The sequence below is a fragment of the Pipistrellus kuhlii genome, unplaced genomic scaffold, assembly GCF_014108245.1.
Source record: "Pipistrellus kuhlii isolate mPipKuh1 unplaced genomic scaffold, mPipKuh1.p scaffold_m20_p_4, whole genome shotgun sequence".
NCBI lineage: Eukaryota > Metazoa > Chordata > Mammalia > Chiroptera > Vespertilionidae > Pipistrellus > Pipistrellus kuhlii.
In genome coordinates, this window is record NW_023425540.1 from 28,736,221 (window position 1) to 28,759,320 (window position 23,100).

Consider the following 23,100-nt stretch of genomic DNA (forward strand, 5'->3'; position numbering starts at 1 on the left):
TGGTCGGGTTGGGGAGAGAGGCTGCTGGGTCTGAGCCTCACTACTCATGTTGTGGAGATCGTGGTAAAGGTAGGGCTTGATGCAAGCAGTGGTAGCCCCTCCTAATATAGTGATGGTGGCCAGCAGGGCAGCTCATGTCTCTGTTGTCCATTCTCCATTTCTACTACAATTAAATCAATCTTTCTCTTTTTCATATCCAATGTCAATGTTGTAGATGCACTGCTTGGATCTCCTTTTAAGAAAGAACTTTTTTACCCTAGCTAGTTTAGTTCCATTGATAGAGGGTTGGCCTGCAGACTGAAGGGTTCCATATTCGATTTTGGTCAGGGGCATATGCCGGGGTTGTGGGCTCAATTCCCAGTAGGGGGCGTGCAGGAGGCAGTCAATCAATGATTGATGTTTATCCTCCCCCCCCCCCCCCCCCGTCTCTGAAATCAATAAAAAATATTTAAGAAAGAAAGGAAGAAAGAATTTCTTTTACTTCAGGGAGTGCATTTAGCTGACAGACTTCAGCTGTTAATACCTTTAGGCTCCTTAGTTTTTTTGTTTTTTTTTTTTAATTATTATAGAAAGTATTACAGATGTCCCATTTTCCCCCATTGATGTCCTCACTCTTGACTCCCCCAGGCCTTCACTATATGCTCCTTAGCTTTTGAGTTCAGGTCTTGCTTTTGCTGGGAGTCCTTAGCCAGTGACTGAGCATCCTGTGGGTACTAGGATATTTCTCTTTTGGCCCCGTGTGGGACTCCTCCAATTAGCAGTCTTTGCTCTGGAGTTCTTTGTTGGATTGGCCAACCAAGACTTTGTCACATCTATATCAAGGTTTAAGGCTCTCTCTGCTCAAACCTGCATTTATATCTGTTGGTAATTGCATGGAAACACCATCTGTTTGTACTTCTTTCTTCAACAGCCTCCACAAGTTTTAGATCTCTCTCATGATCTGAAAGTCGTCCATGCCCAGTCCTATTTCTTCCTTCTTTTAACTTTCACAATAGGCCTCTTATCCTGTCTTAACATCTGCTTCCCTGAGGACCCAACTGATGTGTAATACTTTAACTGGTTTATTTACTTAATTTCTGTCCAAATCAAATTGCAATGGTATTTCTTTAATTTTTTAAGCCCCCTTTTTGTGTTCTCCCAGTATTTTTCAGCTCATTATTTCTCTCCTCCCAAACATCAGCCTCTCCTTTAAAGTCTGCTTTATGTAAATGGCACCACTATCTACTATTTTGCATTTACATTTTGTCTTTCACATTTAAGTCTTTGATCTATCTAGAACTTTTGAGGGGTGACAGGATGGGAAAGTATTTTTTGAAACAGGGAGCAGGCAGTAAAATGGAGAATTACCAGTCAAGGATGAATGAGATCACAGAAGAAATGAGTGGTCAGATCATGTAGGGGTTTGTTATAGGTCATGAAAAGATCATTGGAAGAATTTTGGTTTTTACTCCTGTGTGAGAGGGGAGCCACTAGAAAGTTTTGAGCAAAGGGATATAATATAATCTGACTTAGTTTTTACTAGGAATGTATAGGCTTTCTATGGAGTTTAGGCATAAGGGCAAATAGGGTGGAAGCAAGGAAACTGACAAGTTGGGAGAGAATCTAGAGTTGCTTGCAGAGGAATCGTTAAGAATTGATTGTATGGGGCTAAGACTTGGGAATCATCATTTTATTTTGAAAAAGCTCCCTAGGAGTTTTGATGTACAATGAGGTTTGAGAATCTGTAAATTTTTTTCAGGGGTGTTTTACATAGGCTTCTTCATCAGCTTAATATAGGGAAGTAGAGAAGCATAGTTAAAATAGCAGCTTTTGCTCAGTGGTAGTGCCCACGCATCAAAGGCTCACAGGTTCACTTCCAAGTGTAGGGTTGTGTCTGGGTTGTGGGTTCATTCCTGACCATATCCAGGAGTGTGCAGGAGGCAATTAATTGATGTGTCTTTCTTACATCAATGTTTCTCACATCCATGTTTCTCTCTCTCTCTCTCTCTCTCTCTCTCTCTCTCTCTCTCTCTCTCTCTCTGCTTCTCTCTCTCCCTCTTCCCCTCCCTCCATTCCTTTATCCCTTCCATTTTCTTTGAAAGCAGTGCCGGGGGCGGTGGTGGTCGGGGCAGATATCTTCAGATGAGGATTAAAAATAATAATAATTACTTAGATGTATAGTTATTACCAGGTAAGATCCACACCTATTAAGAGAGAAAAAACCAGTTTAATACATAAAATATAATGTTCTTTCTTCACATGATAAATACTAGAGTCAGCAGAGAAAATAAGGAGTAGAATTGATTTTGATAGGCCAAATGCAGAAAAAGAGCATTTTGGATTACATTTCCCAACCTTTTTGGACTCTGGTTTCTTTTCTCAATATTTATATTCATATCATTAATTTGTATAATGTGATAATTATTTTTAAGAAAAAGTATTTTGAATCAGTATAGTATTAAAAATTGCTCTAAGAACTTTTATTCAATGTTCAACAGAGTCATTGTTGACTTACATAGTAAGGAAACTTTAATAATTATAACTACTTAACAGTATCAGTTTTTAGGTATTCTATGTCATGTTGTAACCATTTATCATGTATGCTGAAAATAAGTGTAATCCAGTGTCTTGACAAGCAGCAGATTGATTTGCTACTCAGTGTTCATTCACTAATCCCAAAAGTGTGTGGGAAATGTCTTGTAAGAAAAGCAATATGATAGTTTTATTAGTTTGTAAATTATAAAATTTGACAGTGTTAGGCATTCTAATATAATTTACGACATTTTAAAAAATTATATTTTATCCTTCTTAGGCCGAATACATCAAGCAATGGTAACATCTTTAAATGAAGATAATGAAAGTGTGACTGTTGAATGGATAGAAAATGGAGATACAAAAGGCAAAGAGGTAAGATCAATCACTGAATTAAATCTTACTTTTAGATCTATTATTACTTTTTTTAATATAAAGCAAAACAGAAAAGTGTATAATTTTTATATAGTATGTGTGTCATTCCTTAAAAAGCATTCAACTGATTAAAAAAAAGTCACTCAACCAAGGTTGATTTCTCCTGTATATCTTATGTGATTGAACATATAATTAAGACCACAAATTTCAATCTTAAGAGAGATTCTTGCTTAGCTATTGTGCCTCAATGGTCAGCCTGTACACAAAAGGTCTTGAATTTGATTCCTGGTCAAAGGCATGAACCTGGGTTGCAGGTTCAATCTCTGGCCCTCGTTGGGGTACACATGGGAGGCAACATGTCTCTCTCACATTGATGTTTCTGTCTCACATTAATGTTTCTGTCTCCTTCCCTTCCTCCCTCACTTCCACTCTAAAAATCAATGGAAAAAATAGCCTTAGGTGAGGATTAACAGAGAGAGAGAGAGAGGGGGGGGGGAGAGATATTCTTTAAATATATATGAGTTATAATTTTAGATAATATAGCTTCTGAAATAGTACCATTCATTAGACTAAAATTATTTTAACTTTTTATTCTTTGTAAGTTTATTTGAAAAATAAGAGCTTACTTGTCAAAATACACTGAAAACACATGTGGTTTTTAAAACAGATTGACTTGGAGAGCATCTTTTCCCTTAACCCTGACCTTGTACCTGATGAAGAAATTGAACCCAGTCCAGAAACACCTCCACCTCCAACATCCTCAGCCAAAGTAAACAAAATTGTAAAGGTTAGTGATGAAAATTCAGAGCTCTTATGTATGTTATGGTTTGAAATTGGCATGCGGTGGAAGTATATTTTTTAAGTATTTAAGTATTTTTTTTTAAACCTTAATGCTTTCTGCTATTCAAATGCATATACTATATAATAAATCGGTAATATGCAAATTGACCCTCACACCATAACGCTATCACTAAATGGAGGTGCACACAGTGGGGGTGAGGCTGGCGGCCACTCTGCGCAGCTTCCACCAGGATTCTTGCATGTGTACCACAAGGGCGGGGCCTGGTGACTGCTGCATGTGGCCTGGAGGCGGGGCAACAGGGTGGCACTCCAGGACTGGGGCCATCCCATGGCACTCCAGCCTTGCCGTGCGGGACTCTGGTACTCGGGGCAGTCCCATGGCGTGGGGGGTGGAGGGTCCCGGGTCTCACGCAATTTCTCACTAGTGTGTGTGTGTGTGTGTGTGTGTGTGTGTAACATATTTTTAAGGATTGAGGTTGTCTTAATTCACGATTACAACAATCCTATATAATAAAGAGGTAATATGCAAATTGCCCATCACTCCAACATACAAGATGGCTGCTCCCATGTGGTCAAAGATGGCCACCCCCCATGTAGACACAAAATGGCCAGCAGGAGAAAGCAGTTGTGGGCGATCAGGCCAGCAGGGGAGGTCAGTTGGAGGAGGAGGGGGACCAGGCCTGTAGGGGAGGGCAGTTGGAAGCCACCAGGTCTGCATGGGAGGGCAGTTGCGGGGGAACCAGGCCTGAAGGGGAGGGCAGTTGGGGGTGACCAGGCTGGCAAGGGAGGGCAATTGGGGGTGACAGGGCTGGCAGGGGAGCAGTTGGGCATCGATCAGGTTGGCAGGGAAGTGGGTTAGAGGGTGATCAGGCTGGCAGGCAGAAGCAGTTAGGGGCAGGCAAGCGAGTTATTGGGAGCCAACAATCCTGGATTATGAGAGGGATCCCAGATTGGAGAGGGTGCGGGCTGGGCTGAGGGACACACACACACACACACACACACACACACTCCGTGCCTGAATTTTGTGCACCAAGCCTCAGGTCATAAAATAAAATCCTTGCCCAGAAGGCATGATTCAGTGGTTGAGCTTCCACCTATGAACCAGGAGGTCACGGTTCAAGTCCAGTTAGTGCATATGCCTGGGTTGCAGGCTCAATCCCCATTTGGAGTGTGCAGGAGGCAGCTGATCCATGATTCTTTCTCATCATTGATGTTTCTATCTTCCTCCCTTTCCTTCCTGCTCTGAAATCAATTAAAAAAAAAAAAACTTATAAAAAAATCCTATAAATTGTTTGCCTGATTAGGGTCTTTTCTAAGACTTATAGCTTCTCAGAAGTTACAGGTCAAAACAATTTGCTCTTCAGTATTTGTTGAATGAATACAAATGACTTTGATAAAGAAAGTACTGTTTTTATTCACTCCAGTTTCTTATCATTGAAGATAAACTTTAAAATATGCTATATCCTCTCCAACAGTTTTATCTTTATTGAAAAATGTCATGTTATTTTAAAAAAGATAATTTTCGTTTCTATTGAAACTTCTCACTGTTAAAATTTTGGGGCAAAATACAACTCTTTTCAACCAGATAGTCCTTCAAAATTGTTGAATCTATAGTTTTTTGTGTGTGTTCGACTCGGCAAGTATTTGTTGATTTTTCTACAGTGTTGATTTGTCACCCAAAAAGATGAATGTGACATGGCTTTAATCCTATTGGACATACATAGAAGCTTAACAATTATCAGCAAAACCTGCTTTTTAAACCCTGCATATGAACATAAGGCAGATTTTTCAGTTCATAGGATTTCAGCATATTGAGAGTTACTACTTAGGGCTCATTAGTTACCATTTGTAAACAGACTATTTTTCATATTTGGCTTCACAACCCGAAGGATCTTCATAGTTTACACTTCTGGATATGTCATTAGCAACACTTGCAGTGATTTAGAATCATCTGGAAATTTTTTTTAATTACTGATTCCTAGGCTTGCTTAAAGAGATGGTTTTATTTTGTCTAAAGAAAGACTCTAAGTAATAATACATTTTTAAAATGTATTTTTATTGATTTCAGGGAGGAAGGAAGAGCGAGAGAGAGAAAGAAACATCAATGATAAGAGAATTATTGGTCGGCTGTCTCCTGCTAGGGATCTGGCCTGCAACCAGGGCATATGCCCTTGATCAAAATCGAACCTGGGACCCTTCAATCCACAGGCAGATGGTCTATCCACTGAGCCAAACTAGCCAGGATGCAATAATACCTTTTTAAAAGTACCCATCTGATTTGAATGTACAGTGAGTGTTGAGAACCACTGCATTATTTTGCATCTTTTTTTTTAATTAGGTAAATAAAATGAAGGTCTTCTTAAATAATAGGACCAAAAAATTGCTTCCCTAATCCATGTAGTCTTTGAAAATCTATGAAACCTTTTCGTATAACTAACTGTTCATCTCATAGTATTTTGATCTTCCAGTTTAACAATGGGCTATAAGTTGTCTAAAATTAGTATTTCATTAATTTCCCCCTGGTATCCAAAGATGAAATGTGTTAGATAGTTTTGACAGGATAGCATGATGATTGAAAGTGCACCCTTGAATGAAATTACTTAACTTCTCTTTGCTTTAGTCTCCTTATCTTTGAAACTGGAATAGCAATAATAATGAACTCATAGGTTTATTGTGAAGATTAAGTGAATTAATACATATAAAATCCTAGAGCAGTACCTGGCTCATTATTTCTGAATATTTGGGGGCAGAGAATACTCATAAACTTGAATATTAATAGTAATTCATTAGAAGATTATTTGCAGTTTTTCTCCATTTAGTTTTAAGTTATTATATGTCTGCCTATTTTTATTTAATTAAATGAAACTGATTATTAAATATTGATGAATAAAGAGAGAAAGTTAAATGAACATTTTTCTTTCATAGAATCGACGGACTGTGGCTTCTATTAAGAATGACCCTCCTCCAAGAGATAACAGAGGTAAAGTAAAAAATTATTAATTTTGCCTATTGGCCCTGACAAGGTAAATCAAAACTAAATATTACCCTTGAACCATTGTTCTCAGTCTGCTGAGATTCTGCTCCCAAGCATGTCCTGTTTAGCTCAAATAAATTCTAATAAAGTAATAAAAATGTTCTTTAAAAAAGGCAAATATTACTGTTGGCTTTATTATTTATTTAAACTTTACATGGGTTATTTTAAGATGGTATCTTCTTGATTTTCTAATATAATGTTGATAATATAAAAATTATTTATAAATTTACAAAACTCCATGATATATGCAATATTTGATTCATCTCATTTGCCCAATAGTTTTTCGGATTTGATAGTGTTGTGATAAAGAAGGGAATGGGGAAGTAGTCTGTTGGTTAATTTCACAAAATTTTGACATTTTATATAATTTTTTGGCTAACAGGTTTCCAAAAGGGGTCATGGGTATCTTTGGAGTCAACTTAAAAAAAAAGTGGAACAGGTATAAATTTCAGTTAATGGCAGGTCTTCCATATATTTTCAGCCAGGAAATGTAAAGCATAGTTAATTTCTTGTTTACTATTCAGCAGTTCAGAATGGTACTTTCTTAATAGTGATGTTTCTCTGTATGGATGGATGAGGAAGGATGGGCATAGGTATTAGAGAAGAGATCAGAAGTAGAGGTAAAGTTCAGTACTATGCAGTTGTGAAAATTTATATATCTTTGTAAAATGTGACATTATACTTAATTAATAATGCCTTTCCACATTTATAACATTTACAGTAAGAAACTGCTAAAGATATTTATATTTGTGCAGCAAATAATTGGATTTGGAATATAGGGAGGGTTAAAGGACTTAAGTTTTTACTTTCCATAGTTCTGGAGTATTCAAAATGAGAATGCATTTAAAATTTATATTTTGTACACTAATATTTTTAAATGATTATTAAAAATTAAAGTTGGCTTTGATTTTTATACAAATTATTCCAGTTGAGTTTTATAATTAAAACTACATTGGTGGCACTTAAGCCTGCACATATTATACCAAAAACCTCTTAGCTTATCAGTTTATTGAATAAAATTATTACGTTTTCTGTTAATGTGCACATAAGTAGAAAAACTGACAATTTGCTAATGCAACTTTTAAGTTATCAGTTCTTTTCAGTTACCTCTGTTCCTTTAACCAAGGTTCACCTTTATTAATTTTCTGTTCTGAATTTAAAATTTTTGTTCTACTTACAGTGGTTGGTTCTGCACGTGCACGGCCTAGTCAGCTTCCCGAACAGTCTTCTTCTGCACAACAGAATGGTAGTATTTCAGATATATCTCCAGTTCAAGCTGCAAAAAAGGAATTTGGACCTCCTTGTATGTAAATCATGTATCAAGGATTCAGTCATTTTAGGCATACATGTATTCTCTCTTGGTCATCTTTATATATCCCCAAATGGTAAACAACCTAATTGCAAACTTGATTGCCAGATTTCATTTTACCACTGTGGAAAAATTTTTTTCTAGTTAGTTTAGTCTATTGGGTTTTTAAAATATATATATATATTTTGGAGTAAACAATTCTTACTACTATAAAATTGTAAGTATTTCAGTTGCTTTGAATTTAAAATTCTGGACAGATGATAATTTGGTATCTGTGATTCTAAACCAAGAGATGACATGTATCAATATGTTAGAGTCATTTTTCTTGACTCTTATTTGTATATTGTCCTGTTCCTAGTTTTGTTAAAGCAGCTCATTAACTAAAGTTCATGTAGTTGTTACAGGCATGCTTTGTCACTGTGTACTTTATTTTAGTTATGTGATTTAATTACACATAGCATTTTATGTTTAAGTATAATACTCTAAAAAGAAATCTACTACAGCTCATCTTTTTCTTTCAGCACGTAGAAAATCTAATTGTGTTAAAGAAGTAGAAAAATTACAAGAAAAACGAGAGAAAAGGAGACTACAACAGCAAGAACTTAGAGAAAAAAGAGCTCAGGTTTGTAACAGAAACATATTTTGTGTATGTACCAACTGAAGGTCATACTGTCAGTGTAAGTGAGTGACTTAGGAAAAAGTAGTTGAGGCATTCATTTAAAGATTTCAATATAGTCCTTTAATTGATATTGAGGAATAATATAAACTCTCGTGAAAATAAGTTATAACATTTATTTACTACATGTACTTTTCATGTTTTAGTGGGTATGTGTTAGTCCTAAAGTTTGTTCCATTTTTAATAAGATATTGTGTTATAGAATTCTATTATAAGAATAATAGGATTTTTGACTTTTTAAAAATATCTAAAACTATATTTAGAAGAACATTCAGTTAAAGTACATGATTACATTATAAATTTTATTATTTTCTCATGGGCAATAATAAGGTCAACATAACACATTGAAAGAGGGGAAGTTTCTTGTGTTTTGATTTATACTAGATATGAGAGTATATCTGTATTATGCCCCTCTTGTGTTTCCTTTAGGTGGTAGCAAAACTTTATTAGCAATGGGGAAATTGCATAGAAAATTGGTCTTTTATCTCTTTACAAGTCTGCTCACATTAAAAATTCTGTTATTATTTATAAAACTCCTCCTTTATGCTTATATGATATAATCAGAACTTGTTTCCTTTAATAAAATATCAAGATTTTTTTATTTTTTACTTAGGAGTATTCTCAAGTCTCCTTGAGGGCATTTGAAAACAATTTTTATTCATAAAGTTGTTGTGTTTGGGAATTGTAGAACCAACATAATCACCCTGAGTAAATCAGGTTCTATCTGAAGGTGATCTGAGAATGACCAGTTGGGTTAATACACAAAAGAGCTAGATCTGGGCTCTGGCAGCTCAGGACTAAGTGCAAGTAACAGTCACAGTGATTCTTTGGAGGCTCTTCAGGTTCTCTTCTGTCATTCAGTCTGCAATCTCAGTCCATTTGAGGGGGAATATTGGTGTTACAGCAGTGGCATTTAATAAGGAGCTTGATCCTGTACAGAAACTCTTCGTGGACAAGATTAGAGAATACAAAACTAAGCGACAGTCATCTGGAGGGCCTGTTGATGCTGGTCCAGAGTATCAGCAAGACATGGAGAGGGAGCTTTTAAAGCTTAAGCAAATGTATGGTAAGGTAGACATGAATATGTTCCCAGAGTTCAAATTTAAAGATCTCAAATTTGAAAACCTAGAAAAACCCCAGTACTAAAGAAATGTAAAATTTATCTGGTCATGTGTCCTAGATAAGTTGTATGACTGATCAAAAGTATCAGAAGAAACACACATTTCAACAACTGTCAAATGTTCTTTCATTCTGATTCCAAAGAAATTATTTGGTGATTTTGAAAAAAAAAAAAAAAAGAAAAAAAAAAAGAGCTAGATGTACTGATATTTAGCACAGATGCCACCTGGTGTCTCCTCTGGGTACTTCATAATATTTTCACATAGCTTTGTGGTATCTTAATTTGCACTTTACATAGTACTTCTCAATTGACATAGCTGGTTAATATTATTTCCTAGGAGTAAGTTTCATCAACAGTTTTTAAGTTTAATTATATTCCAAACAAATCTGCATATGGTATATGAAAAAAATATGATTTCTTGAGAATGTTCAATAATTTATTACTTACTCATGACTTGGAGAGGCTATTAACTATTGCTATTTACTATATGTTAATCTGCTTTTCCTCAGTTTTGAAGCAAAAATGTAAATTGCAGTTAAGTTTTTCTCCAGGGCTGAGTAACCAAAGAAAGAGAGGCTGCCAACTCCATCATTATATAAAGAGTTTATTGCCTGGTCATATGACTCAGTGGTTGAGTATCAACCTATGAACTAGGAGGTCATGGTTTGATTCCCAGTCAGGGCACATGTCGGGGTTGCAGGCTCAATACCTCATATGGGGCATGCAGGAGGCAGCCAATCAGTGATTCTCCCTCCTCACTGGTGTCTCTCTCCCTCCCTCCCTCCCTCCCTTTTTCTTTCCCTCTCTTCCTCCTTCTCCCTTCCTCTCTGAAATTAGTGAAAATACATACCTTTTTTTTTTTTTTTTTTTTTTAAAGCCTAATTATTAAGGGAACTTACATGTGAAGTGGCCTTGGGTCAGTGGCAAGGAGACATAGATATCCATCATGTGGCAGGCACTACGGAGTTATATAGGACAGGGCAGGATGGATAGGGTCCTGGGGTGGAACTTGCCCCAGTAGAGGGGAAAGTGCCTTACATACTTGCCCAATAAATCTACAATTTATTCTAAGCTATATTTCAGTGCTCAATTGGTTAGAGAAATCTGTTTCTGAGGGAATTTAAGGGGAGCTCTCTCTCTGGTTCATGTCTAAGCATCTATTTGTATCTAACAGGAGGGACAGCAGCAGTCAGGCAAGGTCAGGAAGTGGTAATGTCATAGAACAGTCTCTTCTCCATAGCAGTCAGTATCCAATAATTTGAATATCAAAATATTTTAAAAATTATCTTGGCTTTTGATTTTTTAAAATTCTATGTCTTATTGATTTGGAACTGTTTTACCATGCCATAGTTTTGTTTTGTTTTTTAAAGAGAGACAGCAAAACTAGAAAATGAATTTAAATTAATCCATATTTCTATTTTGCTGAATCTCACTGGATTAAGACTGGGAAGAAGAATCCAATTAAATGAATATTTCCAGAATTTCAGCTTTTCTAGAGATGAGTACTATTTATCTTTTGCTCCATTTTCTAGGATAATTAAGTTATATGTATAGCAGATGAATTTTTGAATTATGTCAAGGGTGATTTTAATAATGAATGTTTGGTTTAGAATTAGCAATGTGTATAGATCTACAAAATTGTATTTTTAATTTAAAAATGATTCTTGAGCATATGACTAGTCATAACTGAAACTAAATTATATCACGTTTTCAGTTTGAGTTGAACTAGGGTAAATGATAATCTATTAGTTTAATTTTAATTTTCAAACTATAGCACCAAAGCAACAAATGCTGTATTAACTATAATTATAATAAATGATGATTCTCTTTATCTTCTTGTAGGATGTTGATGCTACAAACCCGAATTATGAAATTATGTGTATGATCAGAGATTTTAGAGGAAGTCTGGATTATAGACCATTGACAACAGCAGATCCTGTAAGATTTTTTCATAAATCATTGTTCTGGAACTATACTGAAATAAAAACATGTTTGATACCAACTAAATGAATATTGTATTTACTAGATAAATTTTCCTTTCTTATGTGCTCATTCCCTACATTTTAAGAAAAATCAAGAAATCATCCACATTTATGCCTCTCTTCCATAATTGATTATATCAGACATGCTTCCCACAGAGATGTCTGTTTCAAAGCAAAGCCTTCCGTGTCTTTGGTAGGACAGAACAACAATTAAAGGAGTTATATGTCTGAACACCCAATTTCCTTTATTTCCTCTTTGGCTTGTGCTATAGATCCCACTGTCCAATTTATTTTAATGTTATTTTGGCTTTATAAGTGATGGTTGTTGAGAACTGCAATAGACCAGAAATTTAGTGCTCAAAAAGTTTTCTGTCCTATTACTCAATTCATTTCCTATTGAAGAATGAGAATTTATTGGACAGGGAATGTTTTTATAATTGGTAATTATGAAATAATCCATCTGACCTAGCATATACAGAATGTAATATTGGGTACACAAAACACATTTGTGTTCAGGAGGTGAATTATTTTGGATTTAATAGTTGTTCATAACATTTGCATCCCATATATTTGGGTACCTCTCCATGTGGGTACCCCTCCTTGCTGCTACCCTTACCTTTGTGTAACTTCCTGTTTCTGAGCTCAGACTTTAGGAAAGGGATTAGTAAAAACTTTTTCTGAAAAGGGTTTGGTGGCAAATATTTTTGACTTTATGAACCATATGATATGGTATTTGTGACAACTATTCAATTCTGCTTTTGTAGTATGAAAGCAGCCATAAATAACACACAAATGAATGGGGATGACTGTTCTAGTAAAACATTACAAAAGGAGGTAGTGGGCTGGGTTAATCCTGCAGGCCATGCTTTGCTAATCCATACATTATATTATTTATTTTTTAAAGGCAAGTATTAGGAACATAAATTTTATGAAAAATATTTATGTGTAAGAATATTCAAATTATTTTGCTCAATAATCTCCTCGGAATCATGTTTCTTGTCTATATAGTTATCTTTGCCAACAAGTTTCCCTATAATCTATCTGAAAATACACGAACTTGTTTTTGTTTTATACGGCACATCTTCAAGTTAATAAGGCAGCTTCTTAACATGAACTTAATGCTCTAAGAATAGTAGTGCCCTCTACAAGGTTATTTCTTAATGGTTTACCAAACAATAAAACAAATAAGGGAGTCTCTATTAAAATGTTTGCTGTTAATTTGTGTGTGTGTGTGTGGTTTTTTTAAAGCTTATTTATCCTATTTGTGCTAGTATAAATTTCCAAAATCTCTGAAGGAAATGTTGTATAATTGACTTTCATTGTTTTACATACCACTGATAATCACTGAAATATTTTTTTTTTCTAGATTGATGAACATAGGATATGTGTCTGTGTAAGGAAACGACCACTCAATAAAAAAGGTATGATGTTTATTGAGTTGTAATAAAGGTTGATTTTATCCTGTTTGTAAGAGCAGAAAATCAAATTGGTTAGGGACAGTTCATTGTACAAAAAATTATTTCATTTGTATATAACCTTTCTGCAGATTTCTATGGTTTATCTATTGATTTGTTACTGTTGTATGAAATGTTGCTATTTCTGGTTCTTGCTTCACAGAAATCTTAATTTTTTTTATTTTGTTATTGAAATATTCTGTCTTATTGAATGGGATATTTATGGGATATTTATATTTGAAGAACTCCTTACTCTTTTGTACATTAATTCAAAATCTGTAAAAGTTTCTGTGCATTGATTTTCATTTGTTCTTTTAGAAACTCAAATGAAAGATCTTGATGTAATCACAATCCCTAGTAAAGATGTTGTGATGGTACATGAACCAAAACAAAAGGTAGATTTAACACGGTACCTAGAAAACCAAACATTTCGTTTTGATTATGCCTTTGATGACTCAGCTCCTAATGAGATGGTTTACAGGTAGGTAAATTTGTTTTAAATTAAAATTTTGTTCTCACATCATGTGTTTATTATTACCCTGAAACATATTCATCTTGGCATATCTCTCCAGAGGTGTTACATGCTTTTGTATTCTGAGTTTAAACAAAGAAGAATATGTAATAAACATTGTAATAACTATTAACACTTGTTCTCTCTAGTGCTCTCCCAAATCATAGTTTCCATTGTTGATTAACTTATATACACATCACATAACATGTATATGGATAGGAAATTTATAAAAAATGTTGAAATTTTTGTGCCTCTGAGAATGGGAAGTAATTAGAGGAGGACTGTTATTTTCTTTTTAATTTCTATACTATAAGTAAATTTGAAATATTTAGATGTACCACAACTTCAGGGGGGGAAAAGTGCTGTAAATCTACTTGCATTTGTCTAATTTCTATTGTCTTTAAGCTTTGGGATAGTTTTAATACATGAAATTGTTGTATGTTAACATATTCAACTTATAAAGAGCTCAAATTTACATATATATAATGCACTGATATCTCAAATTGTTATGCCAAATTTGGATTTTCATATAGGCTTTGTAAACATTCACCTCTAATTATTATAACAGGTCAGTTTAACAGCTTTGTTATTTCAAACTGACAATTTATTCTAAGCTATATTTCAGTGCTCTTTTACTTGATAAATATGATTACAAACAGAAAATTAAAGAGTTACTAAGAGTTGTTCTGGAGAGGTAGCTCAATTGGTTAGAGCATCATCCAAATACGTAAGGTTTCAGGTTTGATCCCCTGTCAAGGCACATATAGGAAGCAACCAATGATTGCATAAATTAAGTGGGAAATCAATTGATGGTTCTCTCTCTTTCTCTCCCTCCCTCCTTCTCCCCTTTCTCTCGCTCTCTCTAAAATCAGTGAATTGATATATTTTTTAAGAAGAATTATTAAGTGTCTTAAGAATTGGAAACGTTAAACGATACAGTGTTGAAACCAACTTCATTGGTCTTAAGCTGGTAAACTAGAAGTTAAGCTGGTAAACTAGAAAGAGGACAAAATTAAAGGACAAGTGAATACTAGACAGTTTTTTAAGGGAATTAACAATTATAAACTATATTTTTTACTTTTTCTGAGAATATAGTCTATTTCTTCCCTCTTTTTCTCTTCTTTACTCTCATTCCTGTCTATAAAATATGTCTGCTTGCCTTTTATAGTAATTTTTAATAAATCATTATAAGTAAACATATGTTTTTGTATATGCCAAGTTTATAAACACTCTGTGTTTTCACCTATATTTATGCTTCTTAACTTTACCAATATTGACTCTACTCTCTTTCTCTTTACCTTAACTTTTTTAGATTAAGGAGTTAGACCTTTTCTTATCTAATCAGACTCATTTCTAGAAATTTCCCTGCTTCTTTTGTATGTTCTCCAGTTGTGCCTTTAAAAAAATATATATAAGTGAGACTAAGGAGGGAAGGAATTGGAGGGATATATCTGAAATACTATCAATAATAAAAAATTAATTAAAAACATCAGCACAGTTGTATATAGTGTTTCATATCTATTATTTTGAAGTCTATATATAAAGTATATTTGTTTTCTATTATACCTTTTAGTGCTCTTAGACCTTTTATGTTGCTCTGCTCAATAAAATATTTCTTCATCTTTTAATTTTACCTCTGGTGGTGATTATACTCATAGGTTTGAAAAATGTTCCAAATCATAATATTTTGGTATCCCTTTTTAAATTTTAATATATTTTTATTGATTTTAGAGGGGGGAAGGGAGAGGGAGAGAGAGATGGAAACATCAATGATGAGAGAAAATCATTGATTGGCTGCTTCCTGCATGCCCCACAATGGGGATCAAGCCTGCAACCAGGGCATATGTTCTGACAGGGAATCGAACCATAATCTCCTGGTTCATAGGTTGATACTCTCAACACTGAGCCATGCAAGCCAGAGTAGTATCCTTTTCTTGAATCAAGACTATCAATTCAGAACTCAGTGTCTTATAAGCATAATTTATTTTTACCTGTTTTCACATTCAGTGAAATCTTAATATATTTTTTTTTTTCTTATTTAGATAGTTTTAAGATAATCTTTATATATAACAGCTTAAGCAACTGTTTGACCGGTCGCTATGATGTGTACTGACCACCAGGGGGCAGATGATCCCTTATGGTCAGTGTGCTCCCACAGCAGGAGCACTGCTCAGCTGACCAACGGGCGCCAGATACTGGGCTCACAGCCATTGAACATGGCTGTGATGGTGTGAGCCTCTCCTGTGTACACTCCCCCTCCATACTCCCCTTCTCCTCCTGCCCCCCCAATCTGGACCAGGACCTGCACTGGGACTGACTGGGCATGAACCTGCAGCTGGGTCACAGTCATGGGTGTACCAGTATCACCCTAGGACAGGCGTGTGGAGATCACAGCGGAGTGGCAGCGAGCCTACTGTGTGGGTGGCAGCGGCAGGTGCAGCAGGGCAAGGATGAGCAAGAGCAGCGCCCAGCCTGGGCTCAGGCTCCTCCCCTGCTGCCTGCCACTTTGTGTACTACAGTTCCCTCCAATGCATAAATCTGTGCACCAGGCCTCTAGTATAAGAATAAACTGTTTCGTGTATTCACAACTTTTTTTTGTGAACCTACTTTTGCCCCACCTTGTATATAACGGAAAATAAAACAACCTTGTATGTTTTATTTGTCTGGCTAATATTACCATCTTTTGTTATTTTTTTTAAAACTTTCCTATAGTCTTCTATATAGCTCAGTTACGGTTAGGTTTTTATTGTTCATTGTTATCAGATCATTATTTATTATTGGAACTAAAGGCCTGGTGCACTGGCGGGTGGGGTCCCTCAGCCTGGCCTGCGCCCTCTCACCGTCCAGGAGCCCTCTGGGGATGTCTGACTGGCGCAGTCTGGCCTCCCTCTGTGGGAGGCGACCAGCTGTGCCAATCGGGATGGTACCAGCCAGCAAGCAGCCAGCCCTGCCCCCCAACTCCATCTCCCCTCCACTGCCTCTGGTAGCCCGCTGACCCCCGATTGCTAACCCCTCCCCCTGCTCACTGGCCTCACCCCCCGCCAACCAGCCATTCTGCTGTTCAGTCGATTTGTATATTATGCTTTTATTATATAGGATTATTGCTTGAAATTATTTAAAGAGTTTTAAGCAATTCTAGGATATAGTTATTTGAAATTTTAAATAAATCAGTTAGACTCAATTGTGGCCTCACAGTTGAGCTCATTGATTGGTTAAAAATCTTGGTATACATTTTGTTTATTAATACTATATTACTTTTATTTCTTCTTTGCTTAATTTAAATATTGAATGCACATTCTGACTGGCGCATATTATTTTTAAGGTTTACAGCTAGACCACTAGTGGAAACTATATTCGAAAGGGGAATGGCAACATGCTTTGCTTATGGGCAGACTGGAAGTGGAAAAACTCATGTAAGTTATTATAGTTACATCCTGGTATGAAGCTAATTTATTTTTCTTATAGCTTAATTCTTAGATCTAAATTCTTAAGATTTATTCCTGAATAATGTCTGTTATTCTTTACTCTCTTTTTAACATATAGACTATGGGAGGTGACTTTTCAGGAAAAAACCAGGATTGTTCTAAAGGAATTTATGCATTAGCAGGTAACTATGTTTTATGGTTTTTGTTTGTTTGTTTGTTTTTACATATCATTTGTAATATTCTTCTTTAATATATTCAGATGGCTTGAAATAAGACTTGGACATATTATCCAAGAATTAAAGGGTAGCTATAATACTATATTTGCTGTGTATTATGTCAATTTTAGCTTATCAGACTACTTGAAAGAACTGTGCAGAAATCTTGATTATATTTATGTCACTGTAATCTGTCACATTGTTGGAGCTTACTGTTTGTTGTTGAATAATGATTTGTGAAAAGATTCCATTTGGTATGGTTATGAAAACAACCTTATAAGGATAGATAGCGTCCTTTTATTAAATAATGAAAGAGAGTGGCATCTAAGCCTTAAGTCTAAAAATAAAACAATTACAACTAACTTTTGTAACATTGATGTTTACTTTAGTCTATATTTTCATTATTGATGTTATTGTAATTAAAGATGAACTGTTATCTCTAAAAAATAGAAAATTTGAAATGCTTTTAAAAAATATTGTTGCATATTAACAAATTTTCTCTATATGAAAATTTTAATAGCCCGAGATGTCTTTTTAATGCTAAAGAAGCCAAACTATAAGAAGTTAGAACTTCAAGTTTATGCAACCTTTTTTGAAATTTATAGTGGAAAGGTAAGTGGAAACTTACATTTTTATTAAATTATGCATAATATAAAATTTATTATTTTAACAATTTTTAAGTATACAACTTAAATGGCATGTACATTTTACATTTTGTGCAACCATTGCCACCACATCACTTTTATATGTATTTGGATTGGAATATTAGGTTAGAATTTTGTTGAGATTTCTTTTAATTTCCTTTGAAACTTTTTAATTCAAATATTGAGCATTTTATTTACTGAAATGGTTCTCAGACTTTGAATGACTAATTTTTATAGAAATGATTCTGTTTTCTTTAGTTTTCCATTTGAAAATTTTTTTTTAGGTGTTCGACTTGCTAAACAGGAAAACAAAATTAAGAGTGCTAGAAGATGGAAAACAGCAGGTTCAAGTGGTAGGATTACAGGAGCGGGAGGTCAAATGTGTTGAAGATGTACTGAAACTCATTGACATAGGTAACAGTTGCAGGTAAATCTTATTTTAATTAAGAAAGGGAAAGTTTTATGTAATTTGGTTATAACAAAAATAAAACAAGGATATTATTCAATGCATCTTAGAAGTAAAAATCATTATTCATAAAAACTTTTGTTGTTACATGTAACTGAGTGATGTTTATTCTATAGATAACATACTAGAAGTGTGCTAGATTAAATTATTTAAATGTTAATTTACAAGGTCTCCTTTGTAATAAATGATGAAAACTGGATAGTTGTTTTTTGTTGTTGTTTTTTTTTTAATGAAAATACTGTGGTTTGAACATAAATTAAACTATTTATGTATCAAATGTCTTCCATCACATTGTAGAACATCTGGGCAAACATCTGCAAATGCACATTCATCTCGGAGCCATGCAGTGTTTCAGATTATACTTAGAAGGAAAGGAAAACTACATGGCAAATTTTCTCTCATCGATTTGGCTGGAAATGAAAGAGGAGCTGATACTTCCAGTGCAGATAGGCAAACTAGGCTTGAAGGTGCTGAAATTAATAAAAGCCTTTTAGCACTCAAGGTAAATAAAATGTATTTAATTGTAAAAAGTCTTTTAATTATATTTATTCAGCTACAAAACAATAGTACTTGTTTTGTCTAGTAATAAGTAGGAGAGGTCATAAAAATTTTGTTTATTATATTTGCAGATACATATTTATATTGTACCCAGAAATTTTATTTCTGGGTACAATATAATACAATACCCATTATTAATTATTATTAGGATCGGTAAAAATCTGTTGTTGGCTGACCAATTCCAAGGCTTCTTGGAAGAGATTCCAAAGGGCCCTAATCAGTCATATTTTTGTGAAACTGGGCAAGGACCCACAAAACTGAAGAAATCGTTTCTCAGGAAAATGTGGAATTGCTTTCAAAAGTTAGGCCAGTACTATAGCTCTTTTTTGTCTTGAAAAGCAATGATCAGCAAAACTACAAGAAAGCATTCGGTGTTTTTTCTCTTGTATCAGTTTAAAAGATTCTTTTTATAGTTAATGTTACTTCTCGTCACTTCTTAAACACTAGTCATAGTCTCCAGAAGAACTTTTTGAAATAACAGTCCATTGGTGTGTTTTTTTAATTTCATTTTCTTGGATTAGGATTTATGGAACATCTTTACTATGATGTAAACCTGTTAGTAGCATTTTTAAAGCTGATCAGGTCTTGAATATTAGAATTATAGTAAGAGAACTGTTAAATGTGTTAAGGTAAATACTCTTTATAAGAAACCTAATCTCTAAAGCTTGCTTTCTTAATTTTCAGGAGTGCATCAGAGCCTTAGGTAGAAATAAACCTCATACTCCTTTCCGAGCAAGTAAACTCACTCAGGTGTTAAGAGATTCATTCATAGGTGAAAACTCTCGTACCTGCATGGTAAGTTTATGGGTTTATTTTGATTATTTCTTTTTGTTCATTCATTTGTGTTTTATTTTTGTTATTCCTCGCTTGAAGGTATTTTTTCCATTGACTTTTAGAGAGAGTAGAATAGAGGGAAGAGGGGGTAAGTGGGAGGCAGGAAGGAAAAGAGAGAGAAATATTGATGTGAGTGAGACATATCATTGGTTGTTTGCCTCACATACCCTGACTGGGGATTTAACCTGCGTCTCGGGTACCTATGCCCTTGACCAGGAATCAAACCCACAGGCCGATTCTCTAACCAACTAGCCACATTGGCCAGGGCTATTTCTTTTATTTTAATATCAAATGAACAATTATATAATATCTGTGGGAAAACTATAATATACATTAATGACAATCATTTAAACCCTTCTGTTGTTAGAGAAATAGGATATTTAAGATGTAGTCCATGACAGGCCGATAGAGAGGATTATAGTGCAGTTATAATGCATTCTACAATTCCGATATCTGAGTCTTCTTGAAGTTAGTCTCCATTGAATTCTATTTTCCTTGAGTATGATTTACATTTTTATTCATATTCTAGTAATTTTAGATTATGTAATTTTTATTATGGATAAATATATGCACTCTGGATTCTGTTATATTCTTCTAAAAATTGATTTTTGTTGTTGTGTAGCAGGAAATTAACTTAGCTGAACTTACTCTAAACTCTTATCTCCCCTGCTTGTGGGCAGCAACTAAAATTAAAATCTCTGTTTACCTCTTTTAGACTCAACTGTGTTGTTGGAGTCAGCATTGTGCACACCTAGTTTAGGAGTCAGCTGGATATCTTAACAAAATTTGGTTATAAATAAGCTTTCCAAAGTGACTGGACAGTGTATATGCATAATTGGAGTTTCTCCTTCTGTAGTTGTCTCTTCTGGGACAAGTTTCACTTTGCAGCAGCTATGATCTCCACCTCTTAACTTTTGTTTCTTAGTTTCTTAATTCTTAGTTTAGTTAAACTTAAATTAGTTAGTGAAACTCTTAAGTTTCTAATGAAGTTTTACCTGTCCTGTGTGACAACAGCAGGGCTGCTTCTTAGGTAGTAATGTTATTAAAGAGGAGTAGTGGGGAAGTCATTCAATGTTATTCCCTTTTTCTAGGTGTTGACCTCCATTTTATACCTGATTTTGATCACTTTCTGGTGCATTCAGAGACCTGTTTATATTTTTAAAAAGAATTTATAATTATCTGATTATGGACATAAGATAGGAAGTAATCTTGGAGTTCACACATTATTAATACATACATAAAGGGTGAGGCAAATGTAAGTTTACAGTTAGTGTGAAAAATAATGCAATCCTATATAATAAAAAGCTAATATGCAAATTGACCGATCACTATGATGTGCACTGACCTCCAGGGGTCAGACGCTCAATGCAGGAACTTCCTCCTGGTGGTCAGTGCGTTCCCACAGGGGGAACACTGCTCAGCCAGAAAGAAGCCAGGCTCACGGCTGGCAAGTGCAGTGGCAGTGGCAGGAGCCTCTCCCACCTTCTTGACAGTGCTAAGGATGTCTGACTGCCAGCCTAGGCTCCATGGGCCTCCTGCGAGAGGGCATAGGTCAGGCTGAGGGACCGACACACCACCACCACCACTACCAATCCTAGTCCATGAATTTCATGCACTGGGCCTCTAGTAATAAATAATAGTATAAGGATAAACTATTTCTGCCGAAATTGGTTTGGCTCAATGGATAGAGCGTCGGCCTGTGGACTGGAGGGTCCCGGGTTCAATTCCGGTCAAAGGCATGTACCATGGTTGCAGGCACATCCCTGGGGGAGGGGTGGGTGTGTGTGTGTGTGTATAGGAGGCGGCTGATCGATGATTCTCTCTCATCAATGTTTCTGGCTAACTATCCCTCTCTCTTTATCTCTGTAGAAAATCAATAAAGTATATTTAAAAAAAAAAAAAAAGAAGAAACTGCTTCATATACTTACAACTATAAACCTACATTTGCCCCACCCTGTATATTAGTATCACTGTCTTCATCATTTATAACATCTTATTTACCTTTGCATTTTTCCCCCATAGATTGCCACAATCTCTCCAGGAATGGCATCCTGTGAAAATACTCTTAATACATTAAGATATGCAAATAGGTATGAGAAATGGTTATCCATTTTGAAATTTGAGGGAAATAGAGCAGCATATGATTTGACTTAATATCTGATAGTATAAAGCTTATTACATTTTTTCCAATTTAAAAAAAATTTTGCATGATACTTAGAATACTTGTCAAGTTATCAGAATAATTGGAAATATGCTGTGTAATTTGGGGAGAGATTTATATTTTTAGTAGAATTAGTCTTTCTATCCAATCATGTTTTTTCATTTATCCAAGTTAGATTTCATAATATTTTTCTACATTTGAATCATGCAAATAATTTCTAATGTGTTAAAACTCTATCAGGGGGCCAATATGTATTTCATAAATTGTTTTGCTATATGCTGAAAATTATTTCTGATAATATTAAATGTTATATGTACATGGGGAATATAGAGTTTAAAGTAGTGATATCACAGTTCTTTCTGCTGTCTTTTATGGGTTACATTTTATTAATGTCAGTAGTGTTACAAACTTTAGGTAATGATACTTACAGATGAAAGAAAAAAAAAGCATTATAGACTACTAAATTATTATTTCTTACACTCATGAAATGCCCTTGGAATTTTGGATTATGATGGACACATTTATATTTATTCCATAGATTATTTCCATTGCACTTGTTCTGAATGAATATAGTTTTTATTATCACATACTGCATTTGTGATTTTAACCTAGAGATAAAATTCCTCTGTATTACATTTCTAGTGTTAAGATTCTTTTAGTTTTGGTAAATACAAATTTTATTTTTAATCTTTTATTAAAATGTGAAATACATATGCATACAAGAAAGTGCCCAAAACATAGGAGAATAATTTAGTGAGTACTTATAAAATGAAATTCCTGTCATTAGACTGGGAAAGAAAACATTTCCTCCTCCTCCGAAAGTTCCCCATGTGTCCCTTACTGATCACAAATCCTAATAACGCCCAAATTCATCAACGTCTACCCCAAGGCAGCAGTTGATTGCTCTGGCTCCTGTGGAACATTTTATTTTTTTCTTTCTTTTTTAAAAATAGTTTTACTTCCTATGAATTTATCCATGAACAACATTAGATAGCTGTGTTTGAACTTTACGTAAATGATATCG

General features: G+C 34.7%; 2 protein-coding genes across 8 annotated transcripts in view; both read left to right on the top strand.

The window, feature by feature from the left end:
* KIF2A (kinesin family member 2A) overlaps positions 1–23,100 on the top strand; it is a 59,185-nt gene that overhangs the window by 24,093 nt on the left and 11,992 nt on the right. For 2 of the 7 annotated variants that reach the window (XM_045571106.1, XM_045571109.1), the window contains exons 2-16: positions 2,792–2,886; positions 3,554–3,673; positions 6,613–6,667; positions 7,902–8,024; positions 8,534–8,652; positions 11,669–11,764; positions 13,175–13,229; positions 13,581–13,743; positions 17,096–17,186; positions 17,317–17,380; positions 17,934–18,025; positions 18,342–18,484; positions 18,821–19,025; positions 19,766–19,876; positions 21,938–22,005. In XM_045571106.1, coding sequence (XP_045427062.1) covers positions 2,792–2,886; positions 3,554–3,673; positions 6,613–6,667; positions 7,902–8,024; positions 8,534–8,652; positions 11,669–11,764; positions 13,175–13,229; positions 13,581–13,743; positions 17,096–17,186; positions 17,317–17,380; positions 17,934–18,025; positions 18,342–18,484; positions 18,821–19,025; positions 19,766–19,876; positions 21,938–22,005 — 1,600 coding nt within the window. The remainder of the gene's footprint in view (positions 1–2,791; positions 2,887–3,553; positions 3,674–6,612; positions 6,668–7,901; positions 8,025–8,533; positions 8,653–11,668; positions 11,765–13,174; positions 13,230–13,580; positions 13,744–17,095; positions 17,187–17,316; positions 17,381–17,933; positions 18,026–18,341; positions 18,485–18,820; positions 19,026–19,765; positions 19,877–21,937; positions 22,006–23,100) is intronic. The other 5 variants (XM_036409070.2, XM_036409072.2, XM_045571108.1 and 2 more) reach the window with 3 other exon arrangements.
* LOC118702949 (ATP synthase-coupling factor 6, mitochondrial-like) lies at positions 8,858–9,945 on the top strand. The gene is made up of 2 exons (XM_036409530.2): positions 8,858–8,861; positions 9,509–9,945. Exons 1-2 carry the CDS (start codon positions 8,858–8,860, stop codon positions 9,850–9,852), a joined length of 348 nt encoding a protein of 115 aa, XP_036265423.1. The 3' UTR covers positions 9,853–9,945.